General features: G+C 51.3%; 1 protein-coding gene across 27 annotated transcripts in view; it reads left to right on the top strand.

Annotated features, from left to right (window-relative positions):
- TCF3 (transcription factor 3) overlaps window positions 1-27,783 on the top strand; it is an 82,387-nt gene that overhangs the window by 8,778 nt on the left and 45,826 nt on the right. For 26 of the 27 annotated variants that reach the window (XR_003994749.1, XR_003994748.1, XR_004390007.1 and 23 more), the window contains one exon: window positions 3,251-3,323. The exons of the other annotated variant lie outside the window; for it this stretch is intronic. Coding sequence is in view for 23 of the 26 variants with exons in the window: in XM_030509420.1 (XP_030365280.1) it covers window positions 3,251-3,323 (73 nt within the window). In the remaining 3 variants the exon portion in view is untranslated. The remainder of the gene's footprint in view (window positions 1-3,250; window positions 3,324-27,783) is intronic. 27 annotated transcript variants of the gene reach the window in all.

Raw genomic sequence — 27,783 nt, 5'->3', positions numbered from 1 at the left:
AACCCACCACCTCTTTTGCAGAAGTAGAAAGCATTCATTGCACAGTGGAACAAGGTGGTTCATTTGCTCCACTCGTGTTTGCTGCTCAAACCTTGGGGTTTTTTTAGCATCAGCAAGCATTTAACAGAAATGCTGTGAAAAAGAGCCAGCAGTGCTTTTCTTTTGACTTTTTGTTGTTGTTGTTGTTGTTGATGTTTGCTGCTTGGTACCATTATGTTCATGCATCTCATTCTCCCCCCGCTTGCATGTGCAAGAACTGCCTCTTGCTGCTGGAAAAGAGGGTTTCTAACCACTTAATTGGATCACAGAGTGGTTTGGGTTGGAAGGGACTTTAAAGCTCATCCAGTTCCAGCCCCCTGCCACGGGCAGGGACACCTTCCACTAGAGCAGGTTGCTCCAAGCCCCTGTGTCCAACCTGGCCTTGAGCACTGCCAGGGATGGGGCAGCCACAGCTTCTCTGGGCACCCTGTGCCAGCGCCTCAGCACCCTCACAGGGAAGAACTTCTGCCTAAGAGCTCATCTCAACCTCCCCTCTGGCAGGTTAAAGCCATTCCCCTTGTCCTGTCCTTATAGGCTCTTGTCCAAAGCCTCTCTTCAGCTTTCTTGTTGGCCCATTTGGCGCTGGAGCTGCTCTAAGGTCTCTGGGCATCCTGTGCCAGTACCTCACCACCTTCATAGCACAACATTTTTTCACTTAATCTTCTTCCCTACCTCAAGAGGAGGGAGTGTGCCCAGGCCGGGTGGGCTCAGCCATGTAACAGCCATTTTTAGTCATTTTGGATCTGTTTGCAGAAAACAACACTGTCTTGCAAGAGCAGAGGATGGGGGAGGGATCAGCATTGCAGAGGGAGGCAGGCCGCGAGTCTTTGGTGCTGTTGGGCTTTGTCTTTGTTTTCTAGCCCAATTTCCTGAGGAAACATGATGTATTTGATGGTGGGGCTGCTGGCCCACCCCAAGTGCCTCTGGAGAACACCCCAGGTGGGCCTCAGCCTCCTGGGGGTGCAGCAGGACCCTCCCCATGGTGCATGTTCAGAGGCTCTGCTGTGAGGCTGCCTGTAGGAGGGTGCAGGGAGAGGGGGGTTATGGCCAGGGGTGAAGCTGCAGGAGGGCTGGTGTCCGCAGGCTGGTGCTTGGTTGTCCACACAGGCTGCTACATAAACACCGTTTACACCTTATTTAAATACGCATCTATCTCACATACACATGATGTGTCTCTGTGCATACATACATGTGATCCCAAATTTGCGCTCTTGGTTTTGAATGGCAGTTGGTTTCTTAACTGCTCTCTTTGCATCTCTACCACATGTAACTGTTGGTTTTTTGGTTTTTTTTTTCCTCCCCAGCATTTGTGAAAACAAAGCTGGGCAGACAGTTTTGTACAGAGGAATGTTTCTGACCGCAGCCAGACATCAGCTATGTCAGGGCATGAAATGCTGCCTTTCTGTAGGCTCTTGTGCCATTACATTGTTTAATCTTCAAAGCATTAAACTTTTGAGTAACTCAGAAATTGCAAAGCTAAAAATAATAAAAATTCAAATGACTTGGTGGTGAAAGTATCTTGAGTTGAGTAGTAAAAGGATATTAAAATGTTAATTCACTAAGCGTTTTCCCTCCAGTTGTTTTATTGGCTGGAGCTCCATTTGTGTGGAGAAGAGTTAGTTTTCTGCTGCATACAGGTGCATATAAATTTTTAAATAACAGCTTCTGAAAGCCTCCCAGCATATATTACAAATATTTATACAGGTTAGCTGGCGAGGTACGCAGTATTTTTGAGGAAGCTCCCTGGCAGCAGCAGATTAGTTGTGATACTGAAGCTGCAGCAGTAGAGCAAACAAGTAGCTGCAGTAACCAATACTGTAAAATACATTGGTCTTTCTAATTGTGAGTTAAATACCTTTGCCCTTGGTGCAGCTTCTCCCACTGGACCCCAGGGCTGTGTTGGGTCGTGGCTCTGCTGGAGCCGCCAAGCACCAGGGGTTGGAACTGCTTCATTCTTCCTGCTGGGCTGCACCCCCAGAGCGTGAGCAGCAGGTCGGGGAGGGGATTCTCCCCCTCTGCTGCTCTCTGGGGAGACCCCCCCCACAGTCCTGATCCAGCTCTGGGGCAACAGCACAAGAGGGACGTGGAGCTGCTGGAGCGAGTCCAGAGGAGGCCACGGAGCTGCTGCGAGGGCTGGAGCAGCTCTGCTCTGGAGCCAGGCTGAGAGAGCTGGGCTGGGGCAGCCTGGAGAAGAGAAGGCTCCTGAAGGGGAGACCTTAGAGCAGCTCCAGTGCCTAAAGGGGCTCCAGGAAACCTGGAGAGGGGCTTTGGACAAGGGCCTGTAGGGACAGGCCAAGGGGAATGGCTTTAACCTGCCAGAGGGGAGATTGAGATGAGCTCTGAGGCAGAAGCTCTTCCCTGTGAGGGTGCTGAGGCGCTGGCACAGACTTTTCCCAGAGGAGCTGTGGCTGCCCCATCCCTGGCAGTGTTCAAGGCCAGGTTGGACACAGGGGCTTGGAGCAACCTGCTCTAGTGGGAGGTGTCCCTGCCCATGGCAGGGGGTTGGAACTGGATGAGCTTTACAGTCTCTTCCAACCTAAACCAGTCTGGGATTCTTTGATTCCCTCTGGAGCTGATGTGAGGCTTCCTGCACCAAGGTTGAGCATCACTGGAGTGTGTGGCTTAGTCACCTCTGCCTGTACCAGCCGGAGCCCCCAGGCAGCCCATGTCCTCCCTGCGCACATTGATGGGCCTGAGAGACACGGGAGATGCAGGGTGAGCCCTGGACCACTGAGGGTGCTGGAGTGTTCAAGGTTAGAACAAGCTTTGCTGGGTGCTCTGGTCTCAGGGGGGTGCTGTCGTTTCCAGCTATCTTTTTGTGAATGGAGTTGCCCTTTCTCCATGGCCCCGTGGGCACCTTGTAACGTGGTCCTTGGGGAACGAGTTAGGGAAGAAACTTGGTTTTGACCACAGCAGTGCTGCCTCTTGGACAGTTTTCAGTTGCACCTAAGGAACCAGACACACTGTGTACAGGAGTTCATGCACGTAGGAATGTGTGTGTATATTAGTGCACAGCTGTGCTGCTCTCTTGTCTCTCCTGCAGCTGATCTATGTAGCAGGGACACAAGGAGAGGAAAGTGTTTTGCATCAATAAAGTGCTTCTCTCCCCACTTCCCTCCACCTACCCAATCTGACCCCCTTTGCAGCAGCACAGTAAAACTAACATGCTGAAGTCTCTTTTCCCTTCTCTCTCATCTTCTTGTTTTTCTAGATGTTTCCCCTGCCAGTGGCTAATGGAAAAAACAGACCCACGACCCTAGCGAGCACTCAGTTTGGAGGATCAGGTACTGTCATCTGAATTGTTTTTTACTTAACACCATAATGTTTCTTGCAATAAATTTGTGTTGCTTCCAGAGACCCCAAAGGAGGGGTTTCTGTAGTTTTGTGTTATGTATTTTTCTGATGGTGATCTGCTACTATTTCTCTGGGTGGTTTCCTTGTTGCTCCACATGTCTGCGGGTAGGCAAAGCTGTTCTTGCTGATCTGTCTCCAGTTCAGAAATCACTGTCTGGGCTGAAGGTTGTTGTGCTGCAGCTGCCTGGGAGCAGGCAGTCAGTGCTGTTCTCTTAAGCTGCTTAGGTGAACCTGTGTCTGCAGATCTACTCCCAGACTTTTGCTGTGCATCACTGAGAAGACACGTTGGTAGTGGTTAATTCCTGGGGCTCAGCTGCCCAAAAGGAAACTGGTGCAGTTTGGATGTCTGCTCCATTCAGCCCCACCAGCAGCTCCCTGCTGTTGGGTGGGATGTCAGTGTTCCCAAAGAGACCTTTGCAGAGACCTCCTGGCCAGATGCCCCTAGCTTCCTGCTGTTGGGTGGGATCCTGGCATTCCCAAAGGGACCTTTACAAAGCCTTCCTGGCCAGATGCCTCCAGCCAGCATGGCTGCCCTGGGGAGGCAGGGCAGCAAGGGTGGCTGGAGCTGTTTCACCAGCCTCCAAGCTGGACCCCACTGTGGTTTTGGGGTGCTCTTGAGCAGAGCCTCACCTATCATGCCCTGCCACAGCGCCCCTGAAGCCAGCAGCTCACCCTGCTCCCAGAAGTGCTGCTTGGGCCCATCTCTGCCAGCCAGGATCACAGAATCACAGACTGGGTTGGGAGGGACCTTAAAGCTCATCCAGTTCCAACCCCTTGCCACGGGCAGGGACACCTTCCACTAGATGCGGATGCTGAGGAGGGGCCATGGGTGCAAATATCAAAGGGCTTTGGGAGCAGGGAGGAGTGGGCTGGTGATGCAGCTGTGATAGGAGATTCTGTGAAGGACCTGTGGCTTTAGATGTCTGACGGGGAGATGCGGCACTGGTTCATTTGAGGCTGAAGCTGAGAATTCCCCAGCTGGGGATGCCCGGGAAGCTACTCTGTGCAGGGCTCACTGCGGGCCCTGGCATGCAGGATGTTCAGGTAATTTGCCCTTCTTGCTGAAACATGCTGATGCTTTGTGGATGGTTAAAACATGACCTTCTCTACTCTGGGCTGACTTGAGCTGTCCAGGGAAACTTCTGGCCATGCCCTCACACCAGGAGGCATCCTGGGGTCCTGGGTGGGATTTCTGGATAGCAGCTTTGGTGGCACAGCATGCTGCGGGGCAGCGCTCAGGGAAACCTGCAGAAGCTGGATGGTTGGAGAGTTCTCTGCCCTGCCCTGCTTCTGCCCGTTTTTGGCCAGGGAAATCCGATGCTTTCAGACTAGACTGTTTAGCTGCATATCAAGATGGTTTTGAGCAAAGATTTTTAAAGGCAGGGAAGCTGTTGAGTGGGTGCTGGGGGAAATTCGAGAGGAGAAAACTCTTGGGTTAACCCAGATGGAAGCTGATCTCTCCAGTGAGTGTTTCTCTGTGTGTGACTTCTGCTGTTAAAATAATCCACAAAATACGTGCTGCATGCTAGGGAGAGAATAGGCATGGAGCAGCTTGCATTAATTCATTTCCTGCTTGGAGGCTGGCTTGGCTGTCGGGTTTCTGGTGCTGGCCAGTGAGGAGAGGCTGGGAGCAGGGCTCTGAGGTGCAGCCAGCGCAGCGACCAGACCTCCCTCTGATGGCTCTGCAGCAGCCAAAATGACACAAAATCTTTTATTCTCCATCCCTACCCCCCCACTTTTTTTTATTTCGGGTGAGCGAAAGGTAGTGTTGACACCACCCTTCCTCTGGGCTGCTGCTTTTTGAGTCTGCCTGTGAGCAGTTCATGAAAAGAGGACTGATGTTATACAACTGCACCGAAGGCAGTTGCACAATCACTGCTGTCCCAGTCTCGGGGCTCTGCGGCGGCTCTTTTGTCCTGCCATGGGCATCCTGGGTTAGAGATGCAGCTCGGGGGTGAGTTTAGGGAAGGCTGGCAGGCTGAGAGAGCTGGGCTGGGGCAGCCTGGAGAAGAGAAGGCTCCTTAAGGGGAGACCTTAGAGCAGCTCCAGTGCCTAAAGGGGCTACAGGAAACCTGGGGAGGGGCTTTGGACAGGGGTCTGTAGGGACAGGACAAGGGGAATGGCTTTAACCTGCCAGAGGGGAGACTGAGATGAGCTCTGAGGCAGAAGCTCTTCCCTGTGAGGGTGCTGAGGCGCTGGCACAGGGTGCCCAGAGAAGCTGTGGCTGTCCCATCCCTGGCAGTGTTCAAGGCCAGGTTGGACACAGGGGCTTGGAGCAACCTGCTCTAGTGGAAGGTGTCCCTGCCTGTGCAGGGGATTGGAACTGGATGAGCTTTATAGTCCCTTCCAACCCAAACCAGGCTGGGATTCTATGAGTCTAAGCCTTTTGCTCCAGCTGCAGAGTTACCCCTTGGCCAGTCACCCTTGGCCTCCCCGTTGGACAACAGGGGACATGTTTCATTTGTGTGTTGGCTTTGTGACTTCTTTCTGGTCCTGAGTGTTTGACAATTGATTTTTTTGGATGGGATGAATCACTTCAATAAGATGGTAACAAGATGTGCCATGTATGGCGTGCACTGCGTCTGTGGAAGGATCCAAGGTGTCTAAACCAGGTCCTAGATAGTGGCAAATGGTTGTTTTCATAGTTTGTTGATGCTGATTTATCTTAATTCGCTAATGGACAGCAAGGTACAATCAGATACTAATCCATCCCCAGCAGCAGAGCCAGCCATCCGTCTCAAAATTTGATTTGAAGTCAAATTGTCACCAACCCTGATGTGGTCAGACAGTGAAGAGCAGATGGTCCTTGCGTTTGGGGATCTGGACTTGCTTGAGGGAGCAGAGTGCCTTGCAGCCATGCCGTAATCGGGACCTGGAGATTAGCTCCCTAAATCTAACCACCTTGCAGGGAATGCCTAGGCTTCATCTTTAATGTGTCCCATGTTTATCAAACACTCCTGTTCGACTGGATCCTGTACCCCTGATAAAAGATGGCACAGCATTTCCCCTCTGCTGCTGTCCCTGTGCCCAGAAAGGAGAAGTTGGCGCTGGTTTCCCTAAGTCTTAGCTTGGTGGTGTGCACCACAGTGCCAGTATCTCATTATTTGGGGTTATTGTAGTAACCCCAAGATAACAAACTGATGTTATCGTATGTGCCAGGAAAATTGGTGTTTCTTGCTTTTGCCCACCCTTGGACACGTGGATTTCTAGCCTCTCACTTTTCACCTCTCTCCTCCTTGGGACAGTCCTGGCACAGTATGTAGCTTCTCTTTTTTTCCCTTTAGGAAGAGCTCTTCACTTGAGGCTCTTTCCTCCCCAGGGGAAGTTAGGAGTCAGGGGAGCAAGACGGTGACTGACGACTCTGGCCAAAATGCCCCACTTGCTATGATGAAGTTCTTGCTTCCAAAGTTCCACTGGTAAAGAAGGGAGCAAAGTCATTTGAAATAGTGCTGCTAGAAAATGACTATGATAAAATTGCCCCAAATTAAAATAATTTTCAGATCCCAATTAATAATTCATAGAATCCTAGCCTGGTTTGGGCTGGAAAGGATCTCAAAGCTCCCTTAGGATATTGAAAGGCCACAATAGATTGCCCTGGCCAAGCTGCTGGTGCTCGTGCAGGTGGCCTCTTTGCAAAGGGGAGACCATTTCTCTCTCCCAGGCTAGGAAAATTCAAAGTGTTCATGCACACCCTCCAGCTTCGAAATCCCTTTGCTTTACTCTTTGTCTCCTGGTTTTATTTTAAGCTCTGCCACTGTTTCCCTCACTTTTGTCCTTAAATGCACTGGGGAGGAACTGGTTCAGCTTCCCCGCCGCAGGGACAATTCAGCATCTCCGCTCTGCGTTTTCTTGGCAAGGAGCAGCCCAACAATTGCCACTAGGATGGAGCTTACGTCATGTCGACCATGTCTGCGGCATTTATAGCACATATAGGTCACCACAGGGAAGTTGCTCTTCTGGGGCTTTGAGCTGCAACTTGTGTTTTCCAGCCTGAGCTGTGTCCTTTGCTGCTGGTGTTTTATTTGAGCCGGCACTCTCGGTGTGTGCCTATTGTCCTGCTCCTGGAAGGCAGCAGTTTCATCATCCCCTCCCCACACTGTTTGTTTATTATTTGCAGTAGCACAACATTGAAAGCCATGTCCTTCATCCCCCCCATGTCATTTAGTTCCTAAATGACTAAAGTGATAGAACCGAGCTTCCTCCCAGTGTGCTTCATTAACCAGTGCCTCGAGCAGGAAACCGCTTGTGCTAAATTTCACATGGAAATAGCCGTTTTTAATTGACATTAAGACAGTAGGAGTGGCACGAGGCAAAGAAGTTTCATTGTCTCTTCCCAGCCCAGGCCGTGGCATGGGGCTGTCGCCTTGTGGCTGCAGAGTTTTCAGCAGAGTCGGTGCGTTCCAGCTATGCCTTTGTTTCAGTGAATGAGCTGGGACTCTGCAGAGCAGGGAAATAAAGCTGGGGCAGATGGTTGTGCAAGGTAAAGCATCATCCGTGGTTAGCATGGAGCGTGTGACCACCTCCCCTTCCCACTGGAAACAGTGCACAGTGCCATGTTTGTGTCCTGTTGGAACAGGAGCCTGGGCAGACTCCTGCTGACAGATGATTCTGCATGCAACGATTGTCCTTCCCTTTTGACTACGTGAATTCACCGTTAAATGTCTTTTCCTCCTTGCTTTGTGCGGAAGGGAGCTCCCTTGCTCAGGATCTCGGTGGGTTTGGAAGGGAGAGTCCCCTCTTGGTCTGTGTTGTGATTTCCACCCCTGAAATTTGTTGGATGTTTTTCTGGCGGTAAAGATGGAGAGATGAGGCTCATTGTTGAGGGAATGGCTTTGATCGGGGGAAGTTCATAAAATATACTTGAAGCTGGAGAGGTTTTCAAAGAGTTACAAGCTGGTGCATGTAACAGATTTTAAGTTATAGTGTACTGAACAAAGTAAATGCATTCTCCCTGGAGGTAGGTGAGTCTGTATTCCCTTTGAAAGCCTGCTTTAAACAACGTTCAAACTTGGATACCTGTGGCAACAGCACTGAAAGTAATAAATTCTCTGGAAGATGATGTTGTCTCTTTAATTTGGGCTATGGGTGAGCTGTTTGAAGATTTAATTCTTTGGCGTGTGCACGCAAGGCTGTGTCGGGTGAGGAGGGGAAAGTCTGGGGGTGCTGGGTGGACATAGGCTGGATGGTTTGCAGTAAACCCGGGGAAGTTAGGGAGTTGTGAGGGGCTAAGCGCAGCGTTTCTGTTGCTGTGCTGTCAGCAGTTCCAGGCTGCAGAAACTCATTTGCAACTGTTTCCCATAGTGAGGAAAGCAGGAGCTTTTCTTAGTAAGGATGTATCACGTTTTCCTATTAAACTGCCTCTAGTTCCCACATGTTTTGTTTGTGCTGAAGTGGGAGTGATGGGCTTTGCTATTTTGATAGATGATGAAAGGCAGACATGAGGTGCACAATATGTGACTTTATATTTAAAACTGGCACTTCCCATTAAAGAACGTACTTGAGGCTGCTTGTTTATGTTGCGGTTGTGAACGTGCCCATGCAGCAGCCATGCAAAACTGTCACTAAACACAAAGCCACCACAACACAAAAGTCAAAGCAGAAAAATTTTTTTGCCTGCCTATTGGCGTAACCGTTTCTTTCAAATACTACTTTTTAGGCATTAACAAAGGAAAATGCTGCGAGGGCTGGAGCAGCTCTGCTCTGGAGCCAGGCTGAGAGAGCTGGGCTGGGGCAGCCTGGAGAAGAGAAGGCTCCTGAAGGGGACACCTTAGAGCAGCTCCAGTGCCTAAAGGGGCTCCAGGAAACCTGGAGAGGGGCTTTGGACAAGGGACGTAGGGACAGGCCAAGGGGAATGGCTTTAACCTGCCAGAGGGGAGATTGAGATGAGCTCTGAGGCAGAAGCTCTTCCCTGTGAGGGTGCTGAGGCGCTGGCACAGGGTGCCCAGAGAAGCTGTGGCTGCCCCATCCCTGGCAGTGTTCAAGGCCAGGTTGGACACAGGGGCTTGGAGCAACCTGCTCTAGTGGAAGGTGTCCCTGCCCATGGCAGGGGGTTGGAGCTGGGTGAACTTTAAGGTCCCTTCCAACCCAAACCAGGCTGGGATTCTGTGATAGGATTCTATGGGGGGAAAAAAAAAACCAACAAAGCGCCTTGCCTTGGACAAGTCAACCTGGCAAAGCTGGGAGCTCGTCTTAGCCTGGACAGAGACAAATCCTTGCAACCCTCTGCTGCTCTCTGTGGTGTTTCCATTTTTGCTGCTGGCAGATCCCACTCCTGGGATGTAGGAGGATGTAGGAGGATGCTGCTGAGGGTATGGCAGGGGAACACCTGGGGTGCTGCAGCCCCGGCCAGTAACAGAGCCTGGAGGACTTTCAGTGAAGTTCATCTCTCACGTGCTTGTCAGGTGCGTTTAACAGCTTTCTGCTTTGCTTTTGGCTTTGCCTTGGGGAAGCTCCTGTTCTCCTTCCTCTCCCCTTTCTGCTCCCTGCTTTTCCTGTGGGGTGGCTCCCGTTAACCAGAACACGGAACAAGCTTGGAGGGAACGAAAGATGGGGGCAGGGAGCGCGGGTCAGCAGGAAATAGCAAACGTGGGGGAACAAATGGCAGGGGAAGGTCTTCACGCCTGTCTTCCTTAATCCAGCATCACACTCTGGTTGCATCTCTGATCCTTGTGTCCTGGGCTGCATGTTCCTGCCCCCAGGGCTTCCCCACCTTGATAGTTGTTTCTGCAGTGAGGTTAAATATGAAGGCCTTCCTCTATCTCTCTATTACCTCTCCTCAAATTTGGGGTTTTTCCTTGGAATTTTGGACAAGGCTGGGAGGGAGATTGTCCTGCCAGAGGCACAGCTGGTTTCTAATGGATCCATGAGGAGTGAGCCTGGAAAGAGCAGGAAAAGTGCAACTGTGCTGTTGATGCAGTGGGGGTGCTCCGTCAGCAGCTCAGCAGTTGGGGAGAGGTAAAGATAACCTGGTCCCTGTCTTGGTGGGTGCTCAGCCTCAGGGGGTGAAAGGATGTTTTCAGGGGAGGGGCATTTGGGGGTTTTGGTTGTTTTTTGTTCCTCTTCCACCCCAGGGAAAGTCCTTCTGGCTGGGTTTGAGATTTTGAACTAGGAGAGAGCACAGAGAATGGCAGGGGTGTCAGAGAGCACTGAGATAAGTGACAGCTTTTGTTTAGAATCTGCAGATATGACACAGAGCTTGTTGAAACACACAGGTTGAACTTTGCCATCCAGCCATCTCCTGCCGGCAGAGCTTTTTCCTTCCCTAAATGAGGCGATTCAGCACTAGTGTAACTGTGCCTGCGCGAGGGGGTATGGTGAGATGAGTGTATCTTATATAAAATCAAGTGCCTTCCCTGGATTTAGGCTGATGTGAAGCTGGGCTAGGAGGGAGCCTTCTGTGTTTCCAAAGAACATGTACAAGCTCGAGCACCTGCTTTTCTTTTAATGAGAGGAGCTGGTTGTGTATTAATTGCATGCCTAATGTCATTGCTATGTTGGTACTGCTGTCTTCTCCATTGTAAGAGCCAGGGTGTCCTTACAAATCATCTTCTGGAGGGCAGCACACATGGAGTTTGCCTCAGCCCACCTCAGATCCTACTCACACAGGACTGCCCCAGACGTGCGTAGGTGCAGAGCTGCATCCCAGCTCCAGGCCTTTCCAAAGGGCAGAGGTGGCTTTGGAGGGGGCGCAGCAGGTCTGGCAAGCATTTCTGCTGGACCTTGCTGCTGCTCTTTCCAAATTCTACATGCTCTGTAGGGTGCCCTACTCCAGCACGTCCTGCATATGACCAGTTACTCTGCCCATTGCATCTCCATTGTTAGTGTTTATATGCAGTGAAACTCAATTTGGAATTATTATTATTGTTCTTTTAGTCTGAGACAGCAAATGAGTGTCTTAAAGAGATGGATTTAATGTGTAGCACTATTTTGTTACTCGGGATGGCCTCATCTTTAACCCGACGCTACATTCTGCAGTGTGAACACAGCTGAAGTATGCTGTAAATGCATCTTCTCTGCTCACTAATGCCCCAAATCACTGGTAAAGGTGGTATTTTCAGTGCTCTTCTAATACAAGAGCGACATTTTGATAAGTAGGAAGATGATGGTGATCTACCACTTGAGCTGGAAGAAGGAAATGTTGGCACAAGCCTCCCTGTGATCATTGAGGTCATGAGCATCTGTTTCCTGGCTGCTCTGAGCCACAGACCTGAGAGCACGAGAAGAGTCCATCAGCTGGACTCAATGTGCAGGTGAAGCCCTCTCAGGAGCAGCCTCATCCCCTTATAGATGAGGCTGGTGTGAGATGATGAGGCTGATCTGCCCCTTGGCAGCAATGTGGCAACATGAGCTAACTGCAGGAGGTGATCTGGCTGCATTAGCTGGAAACCTGCCCTGGGAGCTGTGCCTGGAAAATACACTGTGCTTGGAGCAGGTTTGGTTCCTCTGCCCCATGGTGCAGGGATGGAGGTGCAGGTAACCCCGGGGTCGCTGATTGCTGGCTGTTGTTTCTCTTGTCTTGGCACTCACTCCCCAGTGAGGCTCCTGGCTGCTTCACTCAGCCTGTTCTACCTGCCTGGGGCAGGGGTTCTCTCATCTGCACCCTCTCCATCGAGTGCTGGGCCAGTGGTGAACATGTGGCTGATGCAGCTGTCTCAGTTATGCCAAAAAGTTTGCCCACTTCTGCCTCCTGGATTCCCAGCTGCATGGGTTGAGATTATCCTGCCCTCTCCCAGCGCCTCGAAATAGCTGAGCAATCCGAGGAGCACAGCAAGGGGGTGGCAGCCCACAGGCTTCGAGGAGGAGCACCAACTTGCTCATCTGTCCCTTTGTGGCAAGGACAAGGGACCTGGGCAGCATGAGGACTGGGTGATGCGGTTTTCCCGGCACATCCCCAGGCCACCAGCCCAGTTGGGTTGGTACAGTTGCCTGAACCTGATTAACTTGGGAGGCAAGGATGGGCAGTGACCTGCTTGGTGTCACACTTCCCAGCTAGTGGGGAGCTTGGAAACTGTGAAAAACCCTAACACAGTGTGCTGGCCTCAGTGCAGGCACCTGGTGACCGGTGCTGCTGTGGGAGGGATTGCATTTGGAGAGAAGCGCTGAGGAGAAGGCCTTGGGGTGTTGGGTGCGGAGAAATTCCCCATGACCTGACTTCAGTGTGTGCTTGAGCCCTGAACCCCGCTGTGTGCTGGGCTGCACCCCCAGAGCGTGAGCAGCGAGTCAGGGAGGGGATTCCCCCCCTCTGCTGCACTCTGGGGAGACCCCCCCCACAGTCCTGATCCAGCTCTGGGGCAACAACACAAGAGGGACGTGGAGCTGCTGGAGCAAGTCCAGAGGAGTCCCCGGAGCTGCTGCGAGGGCTGGAGCAGCTCTGCTCTGGAGCCAGGCTGAGAGAGCTGGGCTGGGGCAGCCTGGAGAAGAGAAGGCTCCTGAAGGGGAGACCTTAGAGCAGCTCCAGTGCCTAAAGGGGCTCCAGGAAACCTGGAGAGGGGCTTTGGACAAGGGCCTGTAGGGACAGGCCAAGGGGAATGGCTTTAACCTGCCAGAGGGGAGATTGAGATGAGCTCTGAGGCAGAAGCTCTTCCCTGTGAGGGTGCTGAGGCGCTGGCACAGGGTGCCCAGAGAAGCTGTGGCTGCCCCATCCCTGGCAGTGTTCAAGGCCAGGTTGGACACAGGGGCTTGGAGCAACCTGCTGTAGTGGAAGGTGTCCCTGCCCGTGGCAGGGGGGTGGGACTGGATGAGCTTTAAGGTCCCTTCCATGATTCTATGATTTTCCAGAGGGTGGTTGCAGACAGCCTGGCATCAGTCAGTTGATGCCTGTGTCCCTGCTGGCCCTCTGAGCAGAGAGCAGCCAGTGCAGAGAGTGTCTTGCTGCACGCTCTGGAGGCCCTTCTGCCAAAAGGTTCCCAAATACTTTGCAAGCCTGGAGTAATGCATTAGCTTAGCCAAATTGAGTTATATATGCCACAGAGAGAAGAAAGATACTGCACTCCTTCAGTGTTGACTTAAAGTTTAATTAATTTTGTTGCCAAATGAGGCATGAAATACAGTGTGAAATATCTTGTGGTGCTGCATGCGTAATTGTACGGGGGACTGAGAGCACAGTGAGCGCTGAGGATAGGAGATCACCTGAGGCAAGCTGGGCATGGAGCTCCTGTAGCACTGCAGTGTGTGCATCTGGCACAGCCACGGCACTGAGCTGCTTTAAGGGGATGTGCTCCCGCGGGGAGTTATTCCCAATTAATAATTCATAGAATCCCAGCCTGGTTTGGGTTGAAGGGACCTTAAAGCTCACCCAGCTCCAACCCCTGCCACGGGCAGGGACACCTTCCACTAGAGCAGGTTGCTCCAAGCCCCTGTGTCCAACCTGGCCTTGAACACTGCCAGGGATGGGGCAGCCACAGCTGCATCTCTGTTGCAGTGCTCTATGCTCACAGACGTGGTGGCACTCAGGAGTGCCCTAGGGGACAACCCATCATGGCCTTGACCTGGAAGAAGAGCCAGCCAAACTCCTGCAGGATGAGACTTGGAGGACGCTGGTGTTGCCTCTCTTACCCTTCTGCCTCATCCTGCACAACTGGGGGGGACATGGGTGGCTTGGTTGTGACAGTGACAAAACTTGTCCTTGTGGTGGTGAGCGTGTGACCCCTCATTGGCAAGCAGGGAGCCCCTGGGCCCCTTCTGCTTCCTGGGATTTTTATTAAAGTGAGGTGGTCTCTCTTCCAAAGGCTCCTTAATGCCCTGTTAACATTGTTATACAAAACAGCAGTGTGCCATTTAATTAGGAGAAATAAGTCCTAACCTCTACCATATGTTGCTCTTCTCTTATTTGCATTTGAAAGTCCAGCTGAATTTCAATGCGAAACTGGATTTTATCCAAGTGATGAATGGCATCAGAGGCTGTGGGAAGGTGGATGTGCCTCCCTGTCACATATGGTTGGGGGTTTTGGGCGGGGTGTGTGTGTGTCTTTTTTTTCCATTTTAAAGAACATTTTAAAGCAAGATTCCTTTATTCCTTGGACTGTGGTTTCAAACTGTTCATGCCTTTCCTCTAAAACCTTAAGTGAACTTGGCTGGCTGGGTGGTCATTCCTGCATCTTCTGAAGTTCCCCCAAAGGAGAGGGATTAGATTTGCTCTTAAGCAACATGTTTTCAATGGCAGTTCATGGCCAAGGAGATGAATCTGTTGTCAAACCTCCCTGTGCTTCTGGGTGCTCTGTCCTTGTAGGTTTGTGATGTCCTTTACTGAATTAAAGAAGACTTCCTGGTATTGACAAGCGCCTTTTCTTTCAAAAGGCGAGTGAACAGCCCAGCCGTGCAGGCTCTGAATCACCTTGGTGTCTGTGACAGGACTGTGGTGAGGGTTATTCGCTTCATCCCTGCCCCATCCTGCCCATCCCTGGCAGTTTAAGGCCAGGTTGGACAGGGCTCCCAGCAACCTGATCTAGTGGAAGGTGTCCCTGCCCATGGCAGGGGGTTGGAAGGTCCCTTCCAACCCAAACCATTCCATGATTCTGTGATTCTCCAGCCTGTCAGAGTGGGGTTTGTGCCTGTGTGCATCAGCTCATCTTCTGGCATGCAGGGCTTTGCCACAGGCTGAAGCTTTTGGGCTTTTTATTTGTAGTTTGTTGCAGTGGTGGCAGCTCCAAGCCCCCTCCCTGACAGGGCCATTCTTGGTTTCTCTGTGGCTGTTGCTTCTCCAGCAGCACAGGGAAGAAGCAGTTCCCTGGGGGCTGTGGAGCAGGAGTGGTGGTATCTTGCTGCTGCTTGGACTGCTGGAGGAGGAGCTGGTTTAGGAGCCTTGAAGTGGCTGGGTCCATGGCAGCGCACCCCCACAGTCTTCTATTGCTGCTGGACTTGACAACTTGGCTGGAGGTTGGGGTTTTTCCTTGTCTGAGATATGTTTAAACTGAGAAGGACTTGGGAGTGTTGGCTGATGAGAAACTTAACATGAGCCGGCAGTGTGTGCTTGCAGCCCAGAAAGCCAACCGTATCCTGGGCTGCATCAAAAGGAGCGTGACCAGCAGGTCCCCTCTGCTCTGCTCTCGTGAGACCCCACGTGCAGTACTTCATCCAGCTCTAGGGAGAATGTGGAGCTGTTGGAATGAGTCCAGAGGAGGCCGCAAAGCACTGGAGCACACCTCTGCAATGGCAGCGGATTGAGAGAGTTGGGGTGGTTCAGTCTGGAGAAGAGAAGGCTCCGGAAGACCTTAAAACAGCTTCTGGTGCCTAAAGGGGCTGACAAGAAATCTGAAGAGGGACTTTTTACCAGGGCATGTAGGGATAGGAGAAGGAGGAACAGCTTTAAACTGGAAGAGGGGAGATTTACATTAGATATTAGGAAGAAGTTCTTCCCTGTGAGGGTGCTGAGGCGCTGGCACAGGGTGCCCAGAGAAGCTGTGGCTGCCCCATCCCTGGCAGTGCTCAAGGCCAGGTTGGACACAGGGGCTTGGAGCAACCTGCTCTAGTGGAAGGTGTCCCTACCCGTGGCAGGGGGTTGGAACCGGATGAGCTTTAAGGTCCCTTCCAACCCAAACCAGTCCGTGATTCTATGATTCTGTGAGTTAAGCTCTGTGACAAGCTCAGCATTACGCTGGATGTGCTCACTCGGCTCTTGGGCACCTTTTACCCTCACCTACCTGGCAAAAAAAACCTCTTAAAAATCTTTCATATCCTGATTATTTCACTGTGGATCTGTCTTGAGGAGGAATCACCGTCCCTGGAAACGTTCGCAATGCTTACAATGTTCACAGTGAAATGTTTACATGTTTGCAAACCATGTAGACAAGGCCGTCAGTGAGATGGGTTAGCGGTGGCCTTGGCAGTGCTGGGGAACAGTTGGACTTGATGGTCTTGAAGGTCTTTCCCAACCTGGTTGATTGTATGATTCTGTGATCTCTGGGGTGCCAGCCGCGGTGCTCGCAGGGGTGGCTGCTTGCTGCAGGTTTCTGACTTTTGTTCTCCTTTCTGTTAGCTCCTTGAAGATCAGTTCAATCTTTAAGCCAGTTTTTGTTAGGGTTTTGTCTTGTGTTAATGCAGCTGAACTGATGTGATTACATTTCCAGGTTTCAGTAATGGAATAACAAGTCAGGAAGCTCTTTTTTTTTTAATATATATATATATAAAAAAGGAGAATTTATGTCACTTCTAAATTATCCAGTTCTCCAGTTGGGAAGATCTTTCCCTTTCTCAGTTACTCTTGACACAAGGGCTTGCTGCTGTGGCCATGTGTGCAGACCCCAGTCCTGGTGCATGGAGCTGCTATACTTCACGCTCATGCTGTGCTCAGCCACTCCTCAAGAGCAACCATGAGGTTGTCTTGGGTGCCCAGAAAGATGGGTCATCCCTTCCCCATGAGAGCTGCCAGGCCAAAGTGCCTGTGTATGTCCCCCAGTGCTGCATTTGGGGCAGAGACCTTCCCTGGGGCAGTTTCAGCAGCATCTCAAGGTGCCTTGGCTTTTGTGCTGGCTCTGAGGTTTCTGAGGAGCTGGAAAACAGCTCAGCCAAATCACCTTGCAATGGCAACTTCCTTTTTAAAAAGAAGAGAAGGATGTCGTTGTGGAATTAGTGGCTTCCCATTATTTTCCCCCAGTTTGAGTGCTTCCTTGCTGTCGCTCCCCCAGTGTCAGGCTGTGCAGTCCACTTTGGTTTGAACGCAGTGAAAGCACAGCACAGGGTGCTTGTGTCTCAGGTTTGGCTTCCCAAAGCACCTAGCTGCCTTCTCCCCTTCCAGGATGGAGGTAGTAGCTGGTGGAGCCCCAGCCCCACAGAGCCTTTGCCCTTCTTTGGGTATGCTGCACAAAGGTAGTGAGTCACTTTCCATCAAGCTGATGGTTACCCTGCTCCTGTCTTGTATTTGTGTTGTGTAGCCAGCAGGATTATTTATAACTTTGCGAGCATCCCGAGTCTATTGTTTCAGCAAAGAGCAGGAATGACTGGATGACTTCCTGAGATTTTTTTTTACCACCCCCTCGTTTTTTTTGTTTTGTTTTGTTGGTTTTTTTTTTTTTAAATCTGCTTTTCCTTCCAAGTATTATATTTGCCAGTTGGATGCTTTCCCCCCACATCTTCCCCTCTTGATTGTGCATTTGTGCTGCTGACAATCCCACTACCGGTGTTGCTTTAACTCTAGAAGCTCTCCCAGGAAAATCCAGGGTCTTTGAATGACACAAGTGGCTCTTACTGGGCCTGCAGCTGGCCTTGGAGGTGAGGACCAAGGCAGGAGGCTCCAGCAATGCTGTTGACAGGAGGGCAAGTGCCTGTGTGCTTTCAGGAGCTATGTTGTGCCGTAGGATGCTGCACAGCCCAAGTGCAGGGTTGGTCTGGTCAAGGCCACCAGCACAGGATGGTACCTTTCAACGATTCAGCCTTTTTTGTCACTGCCCACTGAAGGTGTGAATTGGGGCAGTGCAAAGGCCTCACCTAACCCCGGGCTGCATGGGGTGAAAACCATTTCCGTGCTGGCGGAAGCAGCATGTCCAGCCCCGCGGACACAGCAGTGATGGGCACGGAAGAAGCTGGTCCTGAGCTCTTGTCGCAGCGCATGTGGCCGCTCACCTGGTGCGGTGTTCACCCTAAATCCGGCAGCTCTCCTGGTTCTTGTCCTCCTTCTCTTTGTCCATCTGCCTGTAGTTGATTCACTGTTGAGACTGCAAGACCTAGCGGTCATCTGTTTTAGTTAAGCCCTTCCTTGGAAATCAGTGACTAGTAAATGGAGGGAAGGGGCAGGGTGGGTGGTTTGGTGAACTCATATGGCTTGAATCTTTGGGAAGGACCTGCACATTGAGCTTCCTTTGGGAGCAACACACAGGGCCCTGATGACTGCCACCCGCAGCTCCTTCTTGTCCAAACAGCTCCGGTCCACTTTGGATCTTCTTGCTTGAAATTGGGGCACAAGACTTTAGGTTTGGTTTGGTTGAATCCTCCTTCTGGCCAAGTGAGATGTGGGATGCTCTGAGGTGAAGCCTTGGTGCTGCTCGTCCCAGTTGCGTTTCCTTTATTAGCTGCTTCTCGGCTGTGATGTAACGAGCAGCCTCTGAGGTTGGACTGGCCGCAGACACGACCTGCACAACCAACCAGGGGGTGAAACAGCTGAAGAGGAAGAAGTCTTTGCTGCCTTGTGGTCAGCAGAGATCCTGCAGAAGCCCTCTCAGTTTCTATTAGCTCAGAACTCAAAACTTAGGGCTTGTTTATTTTTAAGCTGCTGTTTCCAGCTGAGGTGCCTGCAGATCCCCTGCTCATCCTCACCTGCTTGGTTAAAGCCTCCTCACAGACTCTCTGGTTCTGGACCCTTCCTGGAAGCAGTGGAAGGGGCTGGCAGTTGCCTGGCCTGTTTGTGATTCTCTCCCTTTTCAGGGGGACAGAGGTGTTGCTCTCCCTGCATTGACTTTCCAGGAACTGCCCAGCTCCGCAGGGAAGCGTGAAATTGATCCAAATGGAGCTCTGCCGTGCTGGAAATGCCACTCGGATGTGAGCAGCTCAGGGTCGAAAGCGAGTCCTGAATTCTATCCCGTGGGGTTTTTACATACTCTTCATAGCCGGTTTTGCTGTTACAGGTTTCTTGTGGTGCAGAGCACTAGGTGTGGGTCAGAAACTGGGGAAGTGTTGGATGAGATGCCGGGCTTGGGGAAGAGGTGATGCTCTGAGAAGAGCCTGAGAATTGAGGCATCTCAGGGAACTGATGTCTGGAGCCATAAGCTTACAGCTTGTTGCAGTCCAAATTGAAAATCCTTTGGGCCAGGCACGTAACACAGTTCTTGTTAAGAGCTGGTCCCAAAGACTTTACAGCCCAGTGAAGCAGTTCCAGTTGTTGTGGCATCCCGAAGGATGCTAGTGCCGGCTGCTAGCCTGACCCACACTGCTGCTCATTCCTGTTCCTATGGGGTTTCTATTCTCCTAGCTCCCTTGGGCTGGCTCCTTCCCATCCCAGACTCAGTTATTTCAGTTTTCTTCCCTAGCTGGATCTGCAGGCAGTGATTCCTGAATAAATTGCTGGGATGATTCCTGGACCATCCAGCTCACCACAGCATTTCCCTGGAGTGGTGGGAGAAGCCAACCCTGGATGGCACTGAATTCCCCCTTCCTGCTGCTCCTCAGGTTCCTTTCAATTAAGGTGCATGGAAAAGAAAGGTATGGGGAGCTGCAACTTAACATTCCCCACTGTGAAACCACTGCAGCTTAGGACCTCTGACAGCAGGACATGGGCATCTTCTGCAACACACTACCTCATCCAGCCCTTCTGGGTCAGCTCAGGAATAGAGAACAGCACTTCTTCCCCAGCTTGCTTTGTATTTTTAAAAGCATTGTGGCTTTTTGTTCCTTTTTCTTTAAATGATTTTCTAAAAAGTTGAAACTGTACGACTGATGCTTTTTACTCAAAGAAGAAAACTGAAAGATCAGTGGGACCCTGTGGTTTGCATTGCCAGTTGCAAAGGCTTTCAGTGTGCTCCTGTGTGTGAGGCTCCCAGTCCTGGTGAGCACAAGTGCATGTTCCAGGAGGTGACTCGACAACATGTGGGTTAAATAGCTGGAGATATGTTTGTCCACACAGGTATTTAAGGGATAATCTGTGTTGCTTTATGTTGTGCCAAGAGAGGCTGTCTCAGCTCTGGTCTCTGCTGCTGCATTTCCAACTCTGCCCTAGTTTTTGGGCAAGTCTCTCCATATGTACAATAGCTAGAAACAGTTCTGTTCCCTAGAGAGCCTTTGAGATTTAACATTTGTAAAATGCTTTGAGATCTGCAGATAAAGGAAAGCAAGACAATAAACAGCAACCAGGGCTGTGCCAAAGAAATACCCTGTATCACCACCGCGGAGCTGTGCAGGATTGGGTGGAGATGCCTTTTGTTAGAGGGCAAACAACTGCTCCAGAAGCCCCTGCTGCAGCCTTGCTTGGGAGCCCTGCTTGCAGGAGAGGTGCAGCTAAGCCCTGACCCTGGCCTTTAAAGGGGCTTGTGTTAAGGAGTAGCATCTGTGGACATGTGTGGCGCTTAGGTGAGCTCCTCTCTTTCCCCTCCACACACACACCCGCCCCCCTCCATGCTTCCCATTGCCTGGGGTGCTCTCAGGCTGTCCCGGGCTCCCTGTGTGAGATCCTGGTCTGGAAGAGATGCTGCTTCATAAAATCCCCTGGTCAAGTTAATCCACTCCATAAACCTCGTTAACTTTCTTTTAACTGCCTTTGCCTGTCCTTAGAGTGAACTTCTTTCTAGTCCCCCAGACAAAGGCAGGCAGGAGTGGGCAGGGACGGAGGAACCAGGAGCTGCCGGGCTCCTCCCCGGCGTTCCGGGCAGGCGGGAGCGCGGCTGGGGCTCGCACCACTGGGCTCCTCGGCGGACATGGCATCCCAGAACAAGCTGGTTTGGGGTAGGTTGTTCCTGCCAGACATCTGGCGACACTGGGGCTTTTTGGCAGATGGAGTGTGAAGGAATCATTTTTAGCGGATCAGTTGGGAATTCTGCTCCTGAGGGGTTTGGAGGCAGGTGTGCTGGCGTGTCAGGCTGGAAGTGTTCAGGGATCCTTCTCCTCTCTTCCCCGTGCTCTGAGCACCTGCTTTTCAGTTGCGCTTTTGGGCAGGAGCAGAGAGCGTTAATGCTGCTTGAGGACATACAGTCCTGTTTTGGGGGCAAGTTACGTGGCTCTACAAGAATAGCTTATCCTTTTCTGCTGCTTCCCTGCTTTCCCCCATAAACGTATCCGTAAATCCCTTAAAACCTATTAAAGCAAGCTGTGGCGAGTGGCACAGCAGGAGGAGAAGGGTACGGTGTTGGAGGTCGGCTTCAGCATGCAATGAAGTTAGTTGCCTGCCAAGGATTTCTTGAGTGGGGTGGTGACCCACGGTCCCTGTGCTGCGAGCTGCTGTGGATGACTGCTGTAGCTGGGGGGGGAGTTCCTTCCCCTACAAGGGGCTGGGGGGATGGTTTTCATTTCAACTGGCTTTAGAAACGCATCAAACTGATGCCCAGCTCTCCAGAGATGGTCTTACTTTAATTTGTGCATATCTAGTTTTAACTTAAGAGAAACCAGTTTTATCTGAATCAAATACAAATGGTGCCTGCTTTGAGATGAGGGGGGCTATGGGGACTCTTGCTCTGGTTGTGAAACCTACACCTCTTAGTTTTAAATAAACGTGGGCTTTTGTTTAACTGAGGCAGTATGCTGTGTGCTTTGTAGTGGATAGGGTTCCTACGGGATGCCAGGGAGCAACTGAGGCTTTGGGATGCTGTTGAGATAAGGGGGAATAGACAAAGCCATGCAAGCGCAGAATGGGCTTCTTATGAGGGAGTGAAACTGAGGTCACCCGGGGTAGATGTGTGCTCCTTGTCTCAATCACAGCAGTGTGTGCAGGAGCTGGCCAGCCAAACCCTCGAGTGCGATGGATCAATCGCACCAGGGAGGTTTAAAACCAGCTTGTTCTCCTCTTGGTTCTGTCTGGGGCTGAGGGGGCCCAAGGGAGCAGCTGAGCCAGCTTGCACAGAGGTGGTTGTCACCTCCAGGCTCGGACCAGCTCCTTCTACCACGGTGGCAGAGGCAAACGGGTCTCTGGTGTCGCCTGAAAGGCGAGAGGTGTGGAGCTGTGCTTGTGCAAACAGCTGAGCTGGCGGTTGCTTGCTGCCGGCCAGGACCTTCCTCTTCACATCTGTCCTGCCCTGCCCCGGCTTTTGGGGGCTTTTGGGGCACATTGTGCTCCAAATGAGGAACTGATTTTCATTGGGTTTCCTGCTGTCTTACACGTTCAGCAGCCCCTGGAAAGTCCAGTGGGCCCCAGAACTTGCTCAAGATAAATGATGGGTGAAAAGGACCCTTCCCTTCCAGAGCAGCAAGTGCTCAATGCTCTGAACCACCTCATGAGCCTGGTGCAGCGAGTAACCAAGGGGGAGCTTGGTCCATGGCCAGGGTGGCTCAGGATCTCCCCAGGAACGGGGGCAGGAGCTGCCTGCAGAGCTCGTGCCCTGGAGGCTGTCCAGTTATTTGGTGATGGCTTTGGTCCTGGCAGCACTGAGACTAGCAGTGGCTTTTGGATTGCCCCCCACCTCCTTGATGCAGTTCATGGAGGGAAAAAATTCCCTTGAGCTTCTTGTAGTTATGAGAAACATGAAAAACTTATTAATGGTCAATTTTACTAGTCAGTTATGTTGGTATTCCTGATAAGAAATGTTAGTGCTTGTCTAGACAAAGGCACTAGAAATCGAAACATCGTGTAGTGGAGACACAGACAAGATAATCTTATAGGTCTCTTTTTGTATCCAGCTTGTTCCTCTGAATAGCACACAGCACTGATGTGAAGAGCATTTAAAGGGCTTGGATGTGGTGCATGAAGCCAGGCTGGATGCTTGCATGGGTTTACCATGCCAGAGCAGGGGGAGAAAACCAGCTCCCACCCTTCCCAGCAGCACTCCATCACCCATCTGCAGCCCAAATGATGGGTCAGTGCATGCCCAGGGCAATGTGAAACATGTAAATTAGGTGGGAATGTTGCTCCTTAGTGTTGTAAGAAGAATAAAACCTGCTTTCATGAGATCCTCGTGGGGCTTCCTAGGAATTGTGCAGTGGGTTTTTCTTGGGGTTTTTTTGTTCAGGATGAGAGCTCAGGACAAGGAGGACCAGCTCCCACCGGTCACTGCTGAGGGATGCTAAAGTTGCACCTGGGAAATGGTTTGAAACACAACACGCAGGAAAAAAGTGTTGGTTAGTCCTAGAAGACAGAGGAGCCGTGCTACACGTTGAGTGCCATCTACTGGCACCTCGTCCATGGTATTGGCACGTTAATCCTGGGGAGAGGGAGAGCTGTTGTGAAGGTCTCAGCATGGGACCTGCTGTGGGGGTTATGGAAGAAGGGCTCGGTGTGCCCAGCCTGTTGACAAAGGGACAGGGATGGGCTTCCCCTCTACTCCTTCAGCAATGTCCTCGTTGTCCAAGCAAGTTGAGGTCCCTGGTGCAGGAGGAGCCCAGGAGTAGATATCTCCTGAGGCCGATGCATCCCAGGTTGAGCTGGATGTGTCGTACCCTACCTCCATGAGTGATTTAACATGGGATGCATCCACACTGCTGTTAGCAGAAGCTGGGCCACCCTCCATTCTTTTCCTCTCCCTTGAGATACTTGTCTACATACTGAACCAGACCAGATGACAGATCTTGATGTTTAAAAAAACAGCCCACCACCACCAGTTCGGTCCCTTAATCTCTTCACCAGTGTTTGGGCTGCTTGGAGATGGGTGTTGTGGTCTGGTTGGACAGACAAAAGGAACCAGGGCAACTGGAGCAATTTTTCGGTGTCCTTTGGCCTATATGTGATTAGAAACAGGGTCTCAGAGGTTGACTGATAGCCTAAACCCATAATGCAAAGCATCATTGATTTCTACTGAGGTCAAGGGGCTAATGGAGACCTTGCCTGATGGGCTCTGTGCTGTCTACACCATAAGCCTTTATACTTTAGGGGTTCAAGGGCAATTTGGGGTATGGAGTTTGGTTGTGCAAAGGTTTTGCAGGGGAGGGACAAGGAAACATCTTGAAGTGCTTATGTTTAAAAAGGAAAAAAAGGAGTCATGGTTCTTGGAAATGGTGCTTCTTAGTAGCAAGTCCATCGAATGCAGCTCTTTTTAATGCAGTTTAAATAATCGATGGTATATTCAATTACAGAAATATTTGGCAGAGCTCTAAATAGGTCACATCTGTCCTAAACATTGTCTTAAGACATTGAACTTAAGGTACATTTCTCACCATACTGTGACATGCCAACCAAATTCATTAAGAGTTGGTACCTGGGAGAGAGAACTCCTTGGTTCCACATGCAGTTATCCCCAAAACTCTGCACCTTGTATACGACTGGCACTTGGTTTTACTTCAGGGATGCCTTAGTAAGTCTGGCTTGTAGATTTGGGGCTACTGAATTTTGCAATCCTGCAGTTACAGCAGTGTGACTGGGCCTGGCGAGGGGTATCAGTAAGAGACGGGTGTTGGTAGCTTCTGTGTTGCCCCCCAGCATGCTGTTGGGGATGGGGTGGCAGCCGGGAGCCACTGGGGAAAGGAGAAACCATAAAGATGAACCTTTGTTCTGATGACCATAGGCTTAGAGTTGTTTGCAAGCAGGAGCTGGAACAGAGAGTGGTCAGGTGCTGGCGGGAACAGTTTGTCTGGGAAAGTTTTCCTCATTGTGTAGAACAATTCTTCTCAGATGATCCTTCCTGTGGCTGAATCATCGTCTCAGCAAACACATGAGCTATCCCTGCGGCTGCGTCCGGTGTGGTCCAGGACATCTGTGACAGAACAAGGGGAATGGCTTTAACCTGCCAGAGGGGAGACTGAGATGAGCTCTGAGGCAGAAGCTCTTCCCTGTGAGGGTGCTGAGGCGCTGGCACAGGGTGCCCAGAGAAGCTGTGGCTGCCCCATCCCTGGCAGTGTTCAAGGCCAGGTTGGACACAGGGGCTTGGAGCAACCTGCTCTAGTGGAAGGTGTCCCTGCCCATGGCAGGGGGTTGGAGCTGGATGAGCTTTAAGGTCCCTTCCAACTCTAACCAGGCTGGGATTCTAGGATCTTTTCCCACTTGGTTTCCATTGCCAAGCAAAAAAATAGGGGACAAAAACTTGTTTACTTATACGTGACGAAAAACAAAAAACAAACCAAAAAAACCCCCCAAAACCTACCCAAAAGGATGCAAGAGAGACATTTCATATCAAACAAAAAGGTTTTCCTTGGCAGCTTCCCTTGGGCCGTGTTGAGGGAGCAGTGCCAGGCATGCAGATGTGAGCCACCCCAACTCAGCCCCATTGCTCCGTGCCCCAGCCCGCAAGTGAGGAGGCCAGAGGCAGTTAAAAATTAGACACATTAAAGACTGTTTCCAAATATTGTGGAGATTATGTGAGGAAACAGCCAAACACACGTGGACCCAAGCACAGTGCCCTTGCTAGTTTATTTGTAAGGCTTCTACTACCAAGGAGAGGGATAGTGGTTAATGACTCTACTGCTAACGTGCCAGCACTCACCCTGCAAACTGCCTTAGAGCAAGGAGAAAAATTAGGTCCCAAAGGGGAAAGGCAGGCTGAAGCAAAAGCACATCCAGGAGTGCTTATTCTAACCCAAAACGCAGGGCTGCAGTCCTGCAAGGTGCTGAGCTGCCCAGCACCCTCCAGCTCTGCTGGCAGAGCAAGATCATAGAATCCCAGCCTGGTTTGGGTTGGAAGGGACCTTAAAGCTCATCCAGCTCCAACCCCCTGCCACGGGCAGGGACACCTTCCACTAGAGCAGGTTGCTCCAAGCCCCTGTGTCCAACCTGGCCTTGAACACTGCCAGGGATGGGGCAGCCACAGCTTCTCTGGGCACCCTGTGCCAGCGCCTCAGCACCCTCACAGGGAAGAGCTTCTGCCTCAAAGCTCATCTCAATCTCCCCTCTGGCAGGTTAAAGCCATTCCCCTTGTCCTGTCACTGCAGTTCCTATAGAGCTTCAAGCCAGGGGCATCTGAGTGGCAGGACTCAGGTGCTCAAGTCAAGGATGTAACTTTGTAGCTCCACGGGTTTTAATATTTAGTTAATAGAATTAAATATGTTCAGCTTCTTGCCTGGAAATGGTGAGGAGCAGCATGTTTGGAGTGGTCAGTGAGCCTGGGTTGAAGGGCTGCAGAGGAGGTGACGGGTGGCCAGCACTGTGTTTCTCTGCACTGAGATTTAGCAGCCCTGAGTCAGAGCCTGCTTTCCATGCATGGGTCTGTTCCTCACCCTGTCAAAAAGCTCTTTGGGGAGGGCTGAAGTGCTTCATGGCACCCTCCTGGAAGGCGGGGTTGGGTCTGAGCTGCCTCCTTCCTCTTCTTCAGGGTTGGTTTTATCACAAGGTGGTACCAGGAGCTATGGGTGGCTCATCTCCATGGCTCAGGGCAGCCCCTTGTGCTTCTCCCACCGTCTGCGGTCCCTATAGCCCTGCTTTGCCATGTCACTGCGACCCAGTTTCTATGTAAATGGAAACTGGGGCTCAGTTTCCATCTACAAGGAGCATAGCAGAGCATCTTCCCAAAAATCCATGTCGATCTGAGGTGCTAGCAAGGAAGAAGCCACAACACCTGCTATCGTCTGACTCAAATGTTATTCTTGGTCTGTTTCCTTGCGCTTTTGTCCCTTAGACCCTCCTTGACATCCTGCTTCTTGCCAATCATAGATGGGCTGTTGGGCTTGGATGGAGGCTGGGGACGAGTGACACGAGTAGGTTCATCCCAGAGAGGCTGTGGACAAGGGACACAATCAGTTTGTCCCGCAGGCTGCTGACCTTAGGAAAGCATCAACTAGTTGAGCCCTGTGTTATTCTCTGTTCCCTTTTCATGCTGGTCCTTTGTGCTTGTTTGGTCATTGCCGGGCCTTTGTTTTTACAGCTGGGGGAAGTGTTTTGAGCTTTAAAGTTTATTTTCTTCCCTCTAGTTGTCGTCACAGGTTTGGTTTTGCTTTTTTTTCTCCCTGTGGCATCTTTCTGGATTACCATGGAGGTAGGATCATCTCTGCTTTCCATGACTTTCCAACGGAGGGAGCGGGCTTCTTTCCTTTGCACCCCCAAACCAGCCCAGGGGCTGCCTTGGAGCCTGCTCCATCCTTGGAGAGCACTTATCATACACCCATGGGCTGTGACACTGGGGAGAAGCAGTGTCCTGACCCACAGCAGAAGCTTTGAATGCTGCTTCGTTTTGAAACAGCATGTGCATAATCTCCCAGACCACCACCTAAAAGACCAGGGGTAACTGAAGTTATTTCTTTGGCTCTTTTCCCCCTCTTTCTGGCTTTTTCTTTGTTGTTGGCTGTAGATTTAATTCCTCTCTATACTCATCCCTTGTCCAAAGCCAGTGGGGAATGGATCATTTTTCCCCACTCTGTGCCTGGTACTGCTCCCATCTTTCCCCAGCCCCAAACCCAGTGGGATTTTCTTAAAACCCAGCTCTGGGTGTGGACTGTGCAGAAACTGCTGAATCAGCATATGGCGCAGGAGATGCCAGAGCAGACGCTGAGCAAAAAAATTAATGTTCACCAGAATGGTAGCATCAGCTTTTTCAAAGTCAAAAAATTATCCCTGAGTGTGCATTTGGGGAGGGGGAAGCTTCCCTGGGGACAGGGAGCCATGGAGGACAAATGTGCATGTTTTGGCTTTGAATTCTTCAGTAAGTTCACCATCACAAAGACAAATGGGCAGAGTCTGCCCCATAAATCATGGAATGGTTTTGGGTTGGAAGGGACCTTAAAGCTCATCCAGCTCCAACCCCCTGCCACGGGCAGGGACACCTTCCACTAGAGCAGGTTGCTCCAAGCCCCTGTGTCCAACCTGGCCTTGAACACTGCCAGGGATGGGGCAGCCACAGCTTCTCTGGGCACCCTGTGCCAGCGCCTCAGCACCCTCACAGGGAAGAGCTTCTGCCTCAGAGC

The sequence above is a fragment of the Strigops habroptila genome, chromosome 20, assembly GCF_004027225.2.
Source record: "Strigops habroptila isolate Jane chromosome 20, bStrHab1.2.pri, whole genome shotgun sequence".
In the NCBI taxonomy this organism is placed as follows: Eukaryota; Metazoa; Chordata; class Aves; order Psittaciformes; family Psittacidae; genus Strigops; species Strigops habroptila.
Note: the sequence above shows the minus strand (reverse complement) of the source record. Positions and strands in the feature narration are given on the sequence as shown.